The following is an 18,278-nucleotide window of genomic DNA, read 5'->3' as shown; positions in this document are numbered from 1 at the left end:
CCCCCTTGAACCTTTCAACATTTCGCCACATTTCAGGCTTCAAACATAAAGATATAAAATTTTAATTTTTTGTCAAGAATCAACAACAAGTGGGACACAATCGTGAAGTGGAACGGAATTTATTGGATAATTTAAACTTTTTTAACAAATAAAAAACTGAAAAGTGGGGCGTGCAATATTATTCGGCCCCTTTACTTTCAGTGCAGCAAACTCACTCCAGAAGTTCAGTGAGGATCTTTGAATGATCCAATGTTGTCCTAAATGACTGATGATGATAAATAGAATGCACCTGTGTGTAATCAAGTCTCCGTATAAATGCACCTGCTCTTTGATAGTCTCAGGGTTCTGTTTAAAGCGCAGAGAGAACCATGAAGACAAAGGAACACACCAGGCAGGTCCGAGATACTGTTGTGGAGAAGTTTAAAGCCGGATTTGGATACAAAAAGATTTCCCAAGCTTTAAACATCTCAAGGAGCACTGTGGAAGCAATTATATTGAAATGGAAGGAGTATCAGACCACTGCAAATCTACCAAGACCCGGCCGTCCCTCCAAACTTTCACTCAAACAAGGAGAAGACTGATCAGAGATGCAGCCAAGAGGCCCATGATCACTCTGGATGAACTGCAGATAACTACAGCTGAGGTGGGAGAGTCTGTCCATAGGACAACAATCAGTCGTGCACTGCACAAATCTGGCCTTTATGGAAGAGTGGCAAGAAGAAAGCCATTTCTCAAAGATATCCATAAAAAGTCTCGTTTAAAGTTTGCCACAAGCCACCTGGGAGACACACCAAACATGTGGAAGAAGGTGCTCTGGTCAGATGAAACCAAAATCGAACTTTTTGGCCACAATGCAAAACGATATGTTTGGCGTAAAAGCAACACAGCTCATCACCCTGAACACACCATCCCCACTGTCAAACATGGTGGTGGCAGCATCATGGTTTGGGCCTGCTTTTCTTCAGCAGGGACAGGGAAGATGGCTAAAATTGATGGGAAGATGGATGGAGCCAAATACAGGACCATTCTGGAAGAAAACCTGTTGGAGTCTGCAAAAGACCTGAGACTGGGACGGAGATTTATCTTCCAACAGGACAATGATCCAAAACATAAAGCCAAATCTACAATGGAATGGTTCACAAATAGACGTATCCAGGTGTTAGAATGGCCAAGTCAAAGTCCAGACCTGAATCCAATCGAGAATCTGTGGAAAGAGCTGAAGACTGCTGTTCACAAACGCTCTCCATCCAACCTCACTGAGCTCGAGCTGTTTTGCAAGGAAGAATGGGCAAGAATTCCAGTCTCTCGATGTGCAAAACTGATAGAGACATACCCCAAGCGACTTGCAGGTGTAATTGCAGCAAAAGGTGGCGCTACAAATTGTGTAACCATGGGAACATTCACCTGTATTACATTGAATGAGCTTTGCAAGACTGTCACTGAGTGTAACTCCTCCACTTCAAGTATTGACCCTGTACCGACAGCATTCTTTAAGCGGGTATTCAACAGTGTTTCAAGTCATGTCCTAAACATTATAAACACATCCCTTCAAACAGGCATCTTCCCAGATGCCTTTAAAACAGCTGTGGTAAAACCTTTATTAAAGAAGCCCAACCTAGATGGAAATGTACTGACCAGCTATAGGCCGATATCCAACCTTCCTTTCATTAGTAAGATACTTGAAAAGATAGTTTCAGTGCAAATAAACTCGTTTCTGAAAGAAAACAATATCCTGGAGGAATTTCAGTCAGGCTTTAGAACATACCACAGCTCTGAAACTGCTCTTACTAGAATAATCAGCGACCTCAGATTAAACTCTGATGAAAACAAGGTGTCGATTCTTATCCTCTTAGACCTAAGTGCGGCGTTTGATACCATTGAGCATGATATCCTAATCAATCGTCTTGAAAGGTTAGTCGGTCTTTCGGACTGTGTGTTAAACTGGTTCAGAACATATATCAAAGGGAGAAAGTTCTATGTCAGTTTAGGAGAGCATGTGTCCAACACACATGACAGTCGCTATGGGGTTGCACAAGGCAGCTGCCTTGGTCCACTATTATTCTCACTTTACATGCTGCCGCTTGGCGACGTCATCAGAAAGCACAATGTATATTTCCATAGTTATGCGGATGACACACAATTGTACATATCTGCAGAACCCAATGATGCTACACCTATAAACTCCATCACCAACTGTCTTCTGGCTATAAATAAATGGATGAGCAACAATTTCTTAAAGTTAAACGAGGATAAAACTGAAATCTTGCTAATCGGCCCTAAAACTAAAAGAGAAATGCTGTTTAATAATTTGGGGAAATTAACTCCCTGGATTAAATCCGAGATTACAAGTCTTGGTGTTATCTTGGATTCAGATCTAAGCTTCAGGTCCCACATTAACAAGGTTACCAAAACATCATTTTTCCACCTTAGAAATATAGCCAAAGTAAGAGCGTTCATAAATCAAAATGATGCTGAGAAACTGATTCATGCCTTTATTTCAAGCCGGCTTGACTACTGTAATGCACTCTTTACTGGTCTCCCGAAAAAAACCACTGATAGACTTCAGCTCATCCAAAACGCTGCAGCTCGCCTATTAACCAGGACCAAGAAGAGAGAGCACATTAGACCAGTTCTAGCTGCTCTGCACTGGCTTCCTGTAACATTTAGAATTGATTTTAAAATCCTTCTCCTTCTATACAAAGCCCTCAATGGGCAGGGACCAAGCTACATTGCAAACTCTCTTGTTAGCTATATACCTCCAAGAACCCTGCGATCATCTGCTGCTGGTTTATTGGAGGCTCCCAGCAACAGCAGAAAGAAGATCGGTGATGCAGCCTTTGTTAATTACGCCCCCAAACTATGGAACACACTGCCAATAGGTATCAGGGAGGCCAGGTCGCTAGATATTTTCAAAACAAAACTTAAAACTCATTTCTTTACCCGAGCATTTAACTAATTACGTTTTATAAATTTCATTTTAAGCCTAATTTTATCTTTATCTTTATTTTATTTTTTACCTTTTCTTAAAGATATATTCTTTATTTTATTAAAGCGTGCTCCTATTTTAAACTCACTTTATTAATTGTGTATGCATACATTGTTTTGTTTTTATGTATTCATGTTTTTCTTTCATTGTTGTAAAGCGCTTTGAGCTGCATTTCTTGTATGAAAGGTGCTATACAAATAGTTTATTATTGTTATTATTATTATTACAAAGTATTAGCGCAAGGGGGCCGAATAATATTGCACGCCCCACTTTTCAGTTTTTTATTTGTTAAAAAAGTTTAAATTATCCAATAAATTTTGTTCCACTTCACGATTGTGAACTTGTTGTTGATTCTTGACAAAAAATTAAAATTTTATATCTTTATGTTTGAAGCCTGAAATGTCGCGAAATGTTGAAAGGTTCAAGGGGGCCGAATACTTTCGCAAGGCACTGTATATGTATATATATGTATATATATATATATATGTTTAGATATATATGTATATATGTATATATATATATATATGTATATGTATATATGTATACATATGTATATATATGCAGAAAGGAGAGAGCCCCCACCAAGCAGGCCCAACCCAAACCCACCACCATTACATTCCCCTGTCCACACTGCACCAGAGTTATCGGGTCCAGGATCGGCCTCTTCAACCACCTGAAGACCCACAAAGACCAAGAAGGAGGACCGTCATACTCTACTACGAGTGACCGCCGATGATGATGTATATGTATGTATATGTATATATGTATATGTATATATGTATATACCGTTTTTTCCCATGTATAATGCGCAAAATTTAACTAATTTATTGTCCTAAAATCTGGGGTGCGCATTATACATGGGTACAATTTTTTTTTAAATTTTTTTTTTAAATCTTTTTTTTTTTTTTTTTTCGACATGTCAGCTATATAAAGAGCGAGAGTTCAGTTCTCTACCTAAATGCGTATTACAGGTAATATTTTATTTCACAACACTTTGCCTTGTTCCTTTCTTCTCTGCTGTTCACTTCAAACGCGCTCCATACGAACACAATGCTCTCGTATCAGACGCTTGCTCGATCACCTGCTCGTTTGCTGTCACAATGTACCCTACACAAATCCGAAACATTTGTTGCGGCTCCGAGTCACGACGAGGGGCAAGTTTTGGTTTCCGAGGGTGTTTTTATTCCTCTTCAACTTCTCTCCCATACAGAGCCGCCTTTTTCACATGTCCGCACGTCACTTTCCTCTCTTTTCATTTTCACCTAACTGATCGCGGTGGTGCCTTTACGGGCAGTCGGAGAAATCAATGCCAACAATAAAAATACATCCAGCCTAGTTAGGAAATCACCAGAAAGATCACCATGACAATTGTGAATAATAAATAAATAAAGTAGATAAGTAAATAAGTAAATAAAAAACCAGCTCAGTGGCCTAGTGGTAGAGTGTCCGCCCTGAGACTGGAAGGTTGTGGGTTCAAACCCCGGCCGGGTCATACCAAAGACTATAAAAATGGGACCCATTGCCTCCCTGCCTGGCACTCAGCATTAAGGGTTGGAATTGGGGGGTTAGATCACCAACTGATTCCCGAGCGCGGCACCGCTGCTGCTCACTGCTCCCCTCTCCCCCAGGGGATGGATTAAAACCACACGGGGATGGGTTAAATGCAGAGGACAAATTTCACCACACCCAGGTGTGTGTGTGACGATCATTGGGACTTTAATCTTTTTAATCTTTAATCTTTAAATAAATAATTATTATATATATTATATATATTATTATTATTATAATAAATAATTGTGATAAATAACTGGAACATCACTCAAATATTGGTGATCCCGTTGAGAGTCTGACATATTTCTTCGCTATCGGGTTTGCTACTGCATGCGCAGTGATACTGACCGGCAGAATAACATCCGGTTGTTCCCAAAGATGATCTTTTTTCTGAAATAATTTTACGTTTACGGACTTAAGTAACCCGGCCGGGTCATACCAAAGACTATAAAAATGGGACCCATTGCCTCCCTGCTTGGCACTCAGCATTAAGGGTTGGAATTGGGGGGTTGGATCACCAAATGATTCCCGAGCGCGGCGCCGCTGCTGCTCACTGCTCCCCTCTCCCCCAGGGGATGGATCAAAATCACACGGGGATGCAGAGGACAAATTTCACAGCATCCAGATGCGTGTGTGACGATCATTGGGACTTTAAAAAAAAAAAAGAAAAAAAAAAAGGAAATTGGGTGCGTATTATACATGGGTACAGGCTTTTTTCCAGCATCAACATGCCATTTTTAGGGTGCGTATTATACACGGGGGCGCATTATACATGGAAAAAAACGGTATGTATATGTATATATATATATATATATATATATATATGTATGTATTCGGGGGCTGTGGACTCGGGGACTCGGACTCGGCCGGACTCGGTCATTTTTTGCCGGACTCGGACTCGGTGCTGATTTTGACCGAGTCCACCGAGTCCGACAATAAAAAAAATATGGAGGAGGATGAGTTTGAAAAAGAACTTGACAACATTGAGCGCCGCCGGCGTTTGTCGGCCGCCACCTCGCCAACCGACATAGATGAAGAAATTGGGCCAATGTTGGCACTTGGTCGAATGAAAGACAGCCCATTTGTTACAGCTGATCGTTATCCGTCCGGCCTCAAGGCAGCGACTCGGACACTAACAGCAATGCCAATCAGCCAAGTCAGCGTAGAGCGCCTGTTTTCCGGGCTCAAGTTTATCATGTCTGATCAGCGCGGCGCGATGAAGGCTAACTTGGTTGAGGCCATTTTGTTCCTAAGAACAAACTCAAGTCGTTGAATTGAAACTTGAAAGTATCTGTTTATTGTATTCGTTTATATGTTTAATAAAGACAAAGCCATCACAAAACTGTTGTAATTATTTAGATTTTGATCTAAATTAGCCTTGAATAAAGACTAAGCAGTCACATGAATTAACAGCAAAAAATGGACAGCCGGACTCGGACTCGGACTCGGTGCAAAAATCCGACCGAGTCCACAGCCCTGAATATGTATATGTATATAATATATACATATATACTATATATGTGTATATATATATGTATATATGTGTATATATATATATGTGTATATATATATATGTATATATATATATGTATATATATATATATGTATATGTATATATATGTATATGTATATATATGTATATGTATATATATGTATATGTATATATATGTATATGTATATATATGTATATGTATATATATGTATACGTATACGTATACGTATACGTATACGTATATACGTATATATGTATACGTATACGTATACGTATACGTATACGTATATACGTATATATATATATGTATATGTATATATATACGTATATATATATATGTGTATGTATATATATACGTATATATATGTGTATGTATATATATACGTATATATATGTGTATGTATATATATACGTATATATATGTGTATGTATATATATACGTATATATATATGTGTATGTATATATATACGTATATATATATGTGTATGTATATATATACGTATATATATATGTGTATGTATATATATACGTATATATATATGTGTATGTATATATGTATATGTATATATATGTATGTGTATATATATGTATATGTATATGTATATATATGTATGTGTATATATATGTATGTGTATATATATGTATGTGTATATGTATATATATGTATGTGTATATATATGTATGTGTATATGTATGTATATGTATATGTATATGTATATGTATATATATATGTGTATATATATGTGTATATATATGTGTATATATATGTGTATATATATGTGTATATATGTGTATATATATGTGTATATATGTGTATATATATGTGTATATATATGTATATATATGTATATATATGTATATATATATGTATATATATATGTATATATATATGTATATATATATGTATATGTATATATATATATGTATATGTATGTATATGTATATCAAAGTCAAAGTCAAAGTCAGCTTTATTGTCAATCCCTTCATATGTCAAGACACACAAAGAAACCGAAATTCCGTTTTCTCCATCCCACGGTGACGAGACATACAAGTAGGCGACACAAAACAAAAACAAGAAGGCACAAACCATAAATAATAAATAATAAATAATAAATAAAATAAAACGAGCGATGAATAAATAACAGACCAATAACCCATTAAATAAGAGGGGCAAAACCGAGCCAGTGCGCATACAGCAAGAACAGGACGCTACGCTGAAAGGGGGAGCGAGTTCAGGATCCTAACAGCCTGGAGTACGAAGCTGTTGGAAAGTCTGGTGGTGCGGGAGCGCAGGCTCCTGTACCGCCTCCCAGAGGGCAGAAGTTCAAACAAAGAGTGAGCGGGGTGACTCACATCACTCACAATCTTGGTCGCCCTGCGGGCGAGATGGGAGGTGTAAATGTCCTTCAAGGAGGGGAGAGAAGCACCAATAGTCTTACTAGCCGTTTTCACTATGCGCTGCAGGGCCTTCAAGTCATGGTCAGTGCAGCTGCCACCCCAGACAGCAATACAGCTGGAGAGGACGCTCTCAATGGTGCCGCGGTAAAAAGTAGTCATGACGGCCGGAGGAGCCCCCGCTCGCCTGAGTTTCCGAAGGAAGTACAGGCGGCGCTGGGCCTTCTTCGCCAGCGACGCGGTGTTGGTGGACCAGGAGAGATCCTCACTGATGTGCACCCCCAGGAACCTGGCGCATCTCACTCTCTCCACCACAGCACCGTCGATGGTCAGCGGCAGGTGTCGGGCGTGACCCTTCCGGAAGTCAACAACAATCTCCTTGGTCTTGTCGACGTTCAGCAGGAGGTTGTTGTCCCTGCACCACGCGGTCAGAAGGTCAACCTCCAGCCTGTATTGAGTCTCGTCTCCCTTGGTGATGAGACCCACCAGAGTCGTGTCGTCAGCAAACTTCACTATGCGGTTGCCGCTGCAGGTGGCAGCGCAGTCATGCGTCAGGAGGGCGAAGAGCAGCGGACTGAGCACGCAGCCTTGGGGGGCCCCTGTGCTCAGCGTGATGCTGATATATACATATATATATGTATGTAGTATATATAAAATCCCCCCCCCCCGCTACTTTTCTGTGTTTTTTCACATTTGCCATTCTCATCCCTGCTTGAGACAACTTCTGTTTTGATTTGGTACTATATGAATAAAATGACAGTTGGGAGCATAAATTGTACAAAGCATCTCCCCCTTAGTTCCAATTCAAGGAACACAGAATCTTTCGGCATATCAAGAAATTTCAGACAATTCCATGTACCCAATTTTGTGGGAATAGTGTCGGGATGGCACCATCCTGTAAAAACATGATTGTCCACCAGCGCACAAAGCAAAATCCATACAGACATGAATGAGAGCGTTTTATATGAATGACATATTCCTGACCTCAGCATGATTGCACCTTTGGTATAATTTAGAGCTGAGACTGAGATCTAGGACTTCTCATTATATGACAGTGTCTGACCTGGAAGAAGGATCCACTAGTCCCTCCCAGACCTCCTAAACTTTGTTGAAGGCCCACCCAAAAGAGTCGCGGTTAATATAGCTGTAAAGTGTGGACCCACATCATAGAACCCTATGGATTAAGAAGGGGGTGTCAATAAAATTCATATGCAAGTCAAGACAGTTGTTGCTCCCTTCAAGCACAACGAATAGACACAAGAGGTTTCCTTTACAGTTGGTTTGTTGAAGGCTTGCCTTTCCTCAAATCTACCACTGTAAAAACTGAACAATACACACACCCATGAAAGTTTGATAGCAACAGGGAGTTGAAGTGTCCACACTCTCAGATATTCATTGAATATACATTGATTTTTTTTTTAATAGTAAATAACAATCATCTTATAATGAATACTCAATGATCATAAACTTTCAATGAGAACACCCTCCAAGGATGCCAAAAAAGGGTACTCTGAGCTGTTGTTTGGTCAGACCCTACCAGAGCCCAAGCTGTGTTTAAAGGCAAGTCCAACTATGTGTAGTCGAAACTTCTCCGCCGAGCACACCAGTTCGGGCTGCTTCCCTACCAGAGAGGTGTTGTTCCATGCCCCAAGAGCAAGCTTTAGATTGGACCACCAATCCTTTGGCCGGCACCAGCTCACAAGGCACCCTACACCCTATGGCCTCTCCTACAGGTGGTGAGCCCATGGGAAGGAGGACCCATGTTGCCTTTCTGGGCTGTGCCCAGCCGGATGCAGTGGAGGTGCGCCAAAGAGCCGTTCCAGAGGGGGGCCCGGTGTCCTGTGTCCGGGCAAGGAAAAAGGAAGCCCATTTTTCTCAGTCATCATTAGGGGTCTTTTGAGCGGTGCTTTGTCTGGTCCCTCACCTAGCACCTGTTTGCCATGGCTGACCCTGCCAGGGGAGTAAAGCCCCAGACAGAGTACAGTCAGTATAATAAACTTAATTTTAAGAAACAATAGCATGAACATGAACTTCCATTCACCAACTGCCAGAATGCTGCACTATTGTATGCGAACAGTAAGTACATTTTTGTTTTGTCTTTACAGGAAATACAAGCTAGAATCCAAGAAAAGGTACTACTGGTCTAATGCCTGTGACAAGACGTTTTCCAAGTCATGTGACCTTACTGCACATAACCTGCACTATTTGGGCTTCTACATGTTGCGTGTGCGCACCAATGACAACTCCAGTCACTCAGAATGGGTGCAGAAAGAATTTTGTCCTGAGAAGCATGGTGAGAAATTGTGGGAAAGTGTGGTAACGTTACGGAATACTCCAAAATTAGGACCCTTCAGTCCCTTGTATGTACTTGGTTTTGAGCTAGGTATAAATTTTTCAGGGAAGCGGTATGCCCGAATTAGATAACCCTGCCCAGGAGGTTGAATGAGTGGACCCTTTCAATGGTTGTTCGGTAGAAGGTCATCGCCAGCTGCTTCTCAAGATAGTTTAGTGGCTAAACTTCAGCCACTTAATTCACTCGTGTGTGTACCACGAGAGTCCTACCTAGTACACACTTATGACGAGAGTCTCGCTATAAATTTAATTTACTAGATTTTCCCATTGCTTTGCTTTCTCATAGGCTACTTCTGTGTCATGCACTGATTTGCTAGTTAACAGCCAAGCAAACTGATCATCACTGATGACCAATGACATTTTGAATACTGTGATCAATGGCTCTATCATTCAAATCATATTTAAATAACCCAATCACATAAAAAAATATTTATTCTTCACAGATTTGAACCTGCTTGTTGTTGAGCAAGATTGACGTTCGTGTATACTTTATTTCATAAAACCGTGACTGTGTGATCGTATGACATACAATGACTCTGCTATGTTTTTGCCGACTGTGGAGTGAAAGTAATGTTTTTGATTGACATTGTAAGATTGAAATTACTTTTACAGTTTGCATTCAGATCAATTGAAAGTTCATTATTTAAATATACAAAAGTTACTACTAACTTGTGGCAAATCAAGTTACTACTAACTTGTGGCAAATCAGTGTCAAGGGGTTGAAGAATACTACATTCATTTGAAAATTGCAGAAAAATCATGATCCTAAATCTTCCCTTAGACTTGGGGATGGCCAGGGAGTGTGGCCATAGCATCGCCCCTGCTGTAACCCCATACTTCACTGCGGGTTGATTTCACAGTTCCTTGTGTGGACTGTATTTGTGCCAACGTGGATTTAATGTTGTAAATAACCATACTAATAGCCACCAATTCTCTGATTTCTTTTGTCTTCTGCCTTATAGCTGCAATTGGTCCACCATCCAAAGTGGAACTGGCTGTTGCTGTAAACAACATTGATGTTTTTATTTCCGATCCATTGACCAGTTCAAACCGCTCCATGAGGCAGAATCTTAAAAAGTTGTACTACTACATTGTGTACTGGGAACATAATGTAGACAAGCAGGTAGGAATTTAGATTTATTTATTTCTCTAATCTGCATAAACGGTATACTTTTCTCAAATAGGTGGAAAGTTCATTAACATCTGATCTTGAGGCAGCCGTGGTTCAGGTGGTAGGGCGCATCGTTCGTTACCTGAGGGTTGACGATTTGTATCTCAAGTCACATGTGTTTGTGTCCTTGGGCAAGACACTTCACACACCTTGCCACAAGTACTTCTCACACTGGCGAATCCTTGGGTGTGAATCTTTGGTGGGAGTCGGAGGGGCCGTAGGCACACGCAGGCAGCCACGCTTTTGTCGGCCTGCAACAGGGCAGCTTTGGCTACTTGCGTAGTTTACCGCTACCAGAGGGTGAATGGGTGTTACATATGCACCTACTGTGAGCGCTTTGAGGCTCACAAAATTCCTTGGCTTCTATAGAAATGCACAATAAAAATCCTATGCATTATGGTAGTCATCTTATAGGCGCATATTAAAAGTATTCTACAGCAGACACGCTAGTTTGTTTTACACTAATTTACCTTATCAAACCTCAAAACAAACCCTTTTGATGAGACTTCATATATGAGAACAATATTCAACATCCTCTTTTGTGAAACAAAAAATATATATACATACAAGTATTTACTTTGTATTTTTTTCACATTCAATTGACCTGCTGCTGCCATTTTTCTGTATGTAGAACAGTTGTATGTAACAGCAAACAATTTTGCCAAAGACTTATTATTCACTAACTGTATGTTTGTACCAATTTGTGCACAGAACGTACGTATGGTCGCGAACGACAAAAAAGTTGAGGAGTCTGAGAAGGCCATAACTTATAGGACAGGTGTCAGGAGTTTTTTTTATGCTGCATGCGCTGTAAGATGTTCTCTCCCGATAGAAAACAAGTGTGGTAGCTTGCAGAAGGAATGCACTGTCTACTCTGTACAATACTCAATAACATAATGATAATGAACTGCTATCTGTCTTTCAGGTACTACAACCCCAAATCATAAACACAAGTGCTAAGATGGTAACTTTGCCAGACTTGAACTATTGGACATTGTACTGTGTTCGGGTCCAGTCACGTTCTGACCATCCCGATAAGAGGAGCAAATTTAACTTACCATATTGCATTCAGACTGATGGTAACTATTTTTTTTAATCTTAAATAACTGTCCCCACGCACACACAATTTTGCATCTCTTATCAATATGTTTGAGGCAAACTAACAAATATAACCACAAAAACTCGCAGTACTCTTTCTTTTAAAACTACTGTACAGCTAGAAACAACAGCATATACGTATACTGAACATTTATATGATGCATGACAAAATCGTACAGTGATCATCTTTGTTTCTTTTTTTTTTTTCAACAGGCCATACACCTTGGTGGCAAACTGTTATGTACTTCTTAGGCTCTTTGCTGATGGCGTGTACAGTTCTGCTGCTCGTCTTGTATATTCTCTTTAGGTGTTACAGCATTTTCAAGGCAACGTTCTATCCCTTGATCCAGCTTCCATCATTTTTCCATAAGGTATGGAGATGCAAGACAAAAAGACTAGAAAAATCATTTTCTGACACAAGATGTATTTTTTCATTGTTCCTTCAAATTATTATATCACACACACACTTATCTTGTCACAACCCTGAACTGATCACAAGTCAATACGTATGCTTACATGCGAGTTCCCCCACACCCTGGTTTATTTGGTAACAAGCCGAAAAGAAAGATGAACCTTGTTTAAAACATTTTACGGGGATAGAGACCGAGCCATTGTGACCGGGAACTTTTGGCTATTAAGTTGGCGCTTGAGGAGTGGCGTCACTGGCTGGAGGGCACTGAGCAACCCGTGCTGGTCTGGACCGACCACAAGAACCTGTCGTATCTACAGTCCGCCAAACGCCTGAATCCTCGACAGTCTCGCTGGTCCTTGTTTTTCTCTCGTTTTAATTTGCCCATTTCTTATCGCCCTGGCTCCCAGAACACGAAGCCAGACGCCTTGTCCCGCCAATTCGCTCCCGGCGAGTCAGTGGAGGAACCAGCTCCCATCCTTCCCCCCAGTTGCACCATAGGCTCCCTCTCCTGGGATATCGAGGAGCTCGTTGCTCAGGCTCAGCTACGGGAATCCGATCCAGGCATGGGGCCACGGGGAAGGACCTACGTCCCTTCCTCAGTCCGTCCTCGCCTAATTAACTGGTTTCATTCGGCCAAATTCTCAGCCTATCCCGGGACTAGTGGATATTTTGTTTGAATGATTTCTGCATCTGTTAGTTGTCGTAACAGTTATTATTTTTAAAGAATTGGAAAGAAATGAAAATCCGCAGGTGCCGAACCGCGACTTTATTTTCATTAGTCTTCCGGGTATGGCAGGCATGTCCAGCTCTAGTTGTCCTCCGTTATAGTTGTCTCCCTTGTCTACCATACCTGGTTCAAATGATCAGCTCATCAGCAAGCGCTGAAGAATCATGATAACGTGATTGTTTAAATCAGAGTAGCAGGACTAACAAGCAGGACAACAGAGGACTTGGTTTGAACACGCCTGAGGTACAGTATCTCATTTTGGGAAAAAAATAAAACAAAAAACACTTCTACCCTCACCGCTGTGCCCTTGACCCAATAAGTCCTTTGTTGTTGTTTTTTTACACCTGTGACACCCTCACAATAATTACCCAAAAATAAATTCAAGTGGAGAGCGACTTTGGAGAGTAGTTAACGCCAACACGACAACAGACGTACTCCCCACTTTCGGCACTTCTGAAACTCACACTTTCACTCAAAGTGATTTACCTGAACATTTTATGTTGGTACGTACATCCTTTTCTTCTGCAGTATCTTAGTCTCAGATACATGGATTATAAGAACATTCACCAGATAATCACTAGTATGGTATACAATGTTAGACATCGTCAACCAGAGTACAGCAGTGAGTGAACATGAGCCTAATGCCTAATTCACACAGGCTGCCGAACGGCTGCGTTGCGGTTTCTTTGCAGATGACCCCCTACTGCAATTCACACCGGCGGCGAACAGTTGTGTTGCGTCTCCGGAAATTCTCCGCCCACGAGACCACAATATCACGGGGGTTCATGCTGAAGAGTTGAGTTCATGCGATAACAACCGTGTAAAATTGAGCCATTTGTAAACAATAGCCATCCTTTCATTCACATTGATACCCTTTTGGGACATTATTTTTGGGACTTCTATCATGGGTAAGTACGTTTTGTGTTTACAGAGTATTATTTTGTCATATTGAATTTATTTGAAGCTCGTTTTTTGCCTTTTATATGTCCGATTCATGCTAAACTATGTAGTTAGGTGAAATGGAAGGTCTGTCGATTGTAGTTATGTTATGTTCGCAAACGGCAGCGACGTTCCGCTTACGCACCACAGCCAGTGAGCATTGACTCGTTCACTCCAATACTTTCTATTCCTTGTGGCGTTCCGGAGAAGACCGCAATGCAGCCATTCGGCCTAAGTGATCAATTAGCACACCTACTTTAGCTCTGGTTATGCAAAATTCCTGGGGGTGCACATCAGTGAGGATCTCTCCTGGTCCACCAACACCGCATCACTGGCGAAGAAAGCTCAGCGCCGCCTGTACATAATCTACACCCAGAAGTCTGTGGTGGTGATGTCACACACCTTTTATTTTTTTCCCCCAAGTCACATTGTTACGCACTCCGGCGTTTTTTTTTACTTAGTTCCTAGTCGTCACGCAAGCAAGATGGATGATCAACGTAACAAAGAAGAAATACAACAGTCCTTGGTGATTAGACCCATCCTACAGTCAAGTTACAAATCGTCAGCGAGCTCTGCTGCACTCAGAGAGCTGGTCGCGCACAGGACTGAACATGGTCTGGCAAAGACTAGAAGAGACCTACGAACACCTGAGGCAGTTGAACATTTCACTCCTGAACAGGATCGAGGCGTTTCCCAGAATCACAAACAAAGACACTGTGAAACTAAGAGAGCTCAGAGATCTCTTACTTGAAGTGGAATATGCAAAGTTAGGAGGATTCCTCCTAACTTGCATATCTTGATACGTTACGTGGAGTGAACCCCATACTGGAAAAGCTCCCATTTTGTATTAAATAAAAGTGGATCTCCCAAGGGTCAAGGTACAAAGAATATAACCGTGTCCCCCATCCCCCTTTCACTTTCTTCTCACAGTTTGTTCGCTCTGAGGCTAAAACCAGAAATGACCCTAGCTTTATGATATCACAAACTACCCAGGTCCCACCAAGACTGAGAGACTAACAAAGTACAACAACAAAGTACCAGTGTCTGTGAAAAAGACTGCCGTGATTCCTGAAGCGACAACAGCCCCTGCAGGTTCCGTTGAAAAAGGAGCTATAGATCCAGACAGACTATGCCCACTGCATAACAAGCCTCACTCACTCAAAAAGGACCGCACCTTCCGCAACAAAGCTATAGAAGACGGCAAAACCAACCTCAAAGAAAGGAACATCTGCTTCAGGTGCTGCAGCTCGACCAAACATAGAGCAAAAGACTGACAAAGAAATAATCTGCAGAGAATGTGGGAGCAAGACTGTCTCAAACATAACACATGTACAGTTCATTGTCAATAGAATTGCCACTCCGTTCCATTTCACTCAATTGCAGGTTTTTCTGTATCGTTTGCAAATAATTCACGCCCTCCTCAAATTTAGTCACTTTGCTACGAAGTAGGGTGGACTGGCCAGTCTACACCGAGTGTTTACAAGCAATGCCGAAACGAAAATGCACGTTTACAGAGGAGTTGAATAAAAAAAATCCCGTGCTTTCGCCAGGGTTGTGATCCTTATGAAGCTGAATGCTTGACATGTGTCTGTGGCAAATAAAGGTGCCAACGCACCCCACAAGAGGAGGACTGAAGAGGAGCCCTTTTTTTTTTTCTTCAAATGCTGCACCGATGGCTGTATTTCTTTTGTCTTTTTTTACTTAGTGTACCACTATAAAACTAAAAAATGTCAGTGTACACGTTTTTGTTATTGTATATATGTTTTGTGTTATTGGGGCCAATAAATGCAATTGCTATACAGACACCATGTCATTTGTGTCATGACACAAATGCCCCCCCAAAAAACCCAAAAAATGACACCCCCCCCTCCAAAAAATGACCCCCCCTCACCAAAACAAAGGTGTCGTCTTTTTCAGAAATCCAAACATGGTCACCCTAAGCTCTATCAGTCGACGATCAAACATTCTTGGACATCATGGACAGAGGTTTATAAGGATCGCGCAAACAGCTGGGTAGCACCACTGCCATTCTGTAAGCCCCAACGCCATCTGCCCAACAATAGAGGAATGGCTCTACGTCGACTCTTACCGCTCCGACGAACACTAGACAAACGCACAGACATGAAGGAACATTTTCTGGTGTTAATGAAAAAAGTATTCAAGAACAACCAAGCAGAGCTAGCACCAGAACTAGAAGAACATCGAGAAAGATGGTATACTCTATTCCGAGTCTATCATCCTCAAAAACCAAATCAGATCAGAGTGGTTTTTGACTCAAGTGCCAAACATGAAGGTGTCACTGAATAACGTTATGCTCAGCGGGCCAGACTTAAACAATGCCCTGCTAGGTGTCTTAATGCGCTTTCAGGAGAGAGAACATCGCAGTCACCGCTGAAATTCAGCAGATGTTCTACGCGTTTGTCGATTCCTGAAAAACAACAGTGAATCTCCTCAAAATGGCAGCTTTGATATTGTTGACCCAGAACTGAATGTTGAGGTGCGGCCTCAAGTTGCTGTGAACTACACCAAACACTCAGTGTCCACCTTTCTTTTCCTCGGGCCATTCATTTTAATGGAAGGATTCCAGGGGAAGGTTTGTGGGTGGCATTAGCGTAAAACTGTATCTGAAAGCTCAGCGCGCGAATTACGAGAATGCTGACGTCACAGCCCACACTCGAAATTCAGCACTGATGGAAATAGAGCGTGGAGTGCGCCGGGTCCGTACTACTTAGTACGTACACGCACTTAGGCAATTTTGCTATTTGGCGCCATTCTGAAATTCTGTATTTTTTAAATATATTTACAATGACATACATTTTTACAGCATAAGAATGTTTGTGTCATGATTACCTTCTAAAAACCATATTTAAAAAAACAGCAAAAAAACATCTTCCATTTTCACGCATTTTTGCAAAAGGTCCAGGGAGCCGCGAGGGGAGTGCTAAAGAGCCGCATGCCGACCCCTGGTATATACCTAATGAGTGGAACATGCTAATGATGCAGCCTGTTATTATTATTACTTATAATATTTTTGAGGTTGTAATATTATTCTTATGGGAAAAACGATATACCTACAACTGAACAAACAAAAGAAACTGATTATATTGCATGAGGAATACATTATATCAGTCGAATTGTTCCTCGTCTGATGTGTCTTGTGTTGTTGTTCCGACCTGTTCCCTACTGTTTGTTTCTTGCTTCTCTCAATGTCACTTATCGACATCTGTAGTACCAGTATATATGTAGTATAAGAATTCATTAAGTAGATAATTGCAATTGTTATTACCATGGTATTACCATTGTGTCATCACCATATTTGTAAAGATCTATACCTAATATAAGATAGATATATACTACATATATAGACTACATGAGCATATATAGTATAAGCAAAATTTTTTATGCAAAACGGTTTTGAGTATTTAGAAAAGCGCTATATAAAACCGATCTATTATTATTATTATTATATAGTATGTATCTATCTTATTCTAGAAACAAATTAAACTGATTTAGATTATAGTATTGGTGCTGATGTATGTTTGTATACATATGCATATATCATATTTAGCAGAATCATGCATTAATTTTTCGATCAACACAAACCTTAGTACAGGGCAGACAAATGGGGGACAGCTGTAAGAGGACAGTATCTTCGGACAGCAGTCTCTGAAATCTTGTTTCTTTTAATGTAGAGCAGGAGACTTACAATATAGAAAGGTTGGACAGGGAGGGACTTGCTTCCCTAGGGCAGCAGATCTAAAACAGGGGAAGGGGAAAAAAAGCATTTCCTCCTAAACACATCAGCAAATTAAATTAAACCAGTTTTTTTTTTTATTCATGCTTCTTCCAGTCCCTAACCTCGGACCTGTTTGCCATGGGTGACCCTACCATGGGCATTAATAAGCCCCAAACATCTTAGCTTCTAAGATCACTGGGACACACAAACCCCTCCACCACGATAAGGTGGTGACTCACGGAGAGGTAAAAAAAAGACCCATCCATCCATCCATTAGGAAGTGATTCGTTCACTCTCATTCACTGAAAGGATTCGTTCTTTTAGAGCGAATCGTTCACTCACGAGCCAACACTAATCCATCCATCCATCCATCCATCCATCTTCTTCCGCTTATCCGGGATCGGGTCGCGGGGGCAGC

General features: G+C 41.0%; 1 protein-coding gene across 2 annotated transcripts in view; it reads left to right on the top strand.

The window, feature by feature from the left end:
• Positions 1–18,278, top strand: part of LOC119139693 (interferon alpha/beta receptor 1b-like) — a 198,996-nt gene that overhangs the window by 160,391 nt on the left and 20,327 nt on the right. For both annotated transcript variants that reach the window (XM_037280628.1, XM_037280629.1), the window contains 4 exons: positions 9,531–9,718; positions 10,740–10,900; positions 11,874–12,027; positions 12,260–12,417. In XM_037280628.1, the coding sequence (XP_037136523.1) occupies positions 9,531–9,718; positions 10,740–10,900; positions 11,874–12,027; positions 12,260–12,417 (661 nt within the window). The remainder of the gene's footprint in view (positions 1–9,530; positions 9,719–10,739; positions 10,901–11,873; positions 12,028–12,259; positions 12,418–18,278) is intronic.

The sequence above is a fragment of the Syngnathus acus genome, chromosome 21 (genome assembly GCF_901709675.1).
Source record: "Syngnathus acus chromosome 21, fSynAcu1.2, whole genome shotgun sequence".
NCBI lineage: Eukaryota > Metazoa > Chordata > Actinopteri > Syngnathiformes > Syngnathidae > Syngnathus > Syngnathus acus.
The sequence above is the reverse complement of the archived record's forward strand: the minus strand, read 5'-3'. Positions and strand labels throughout refer to the sequence as shown.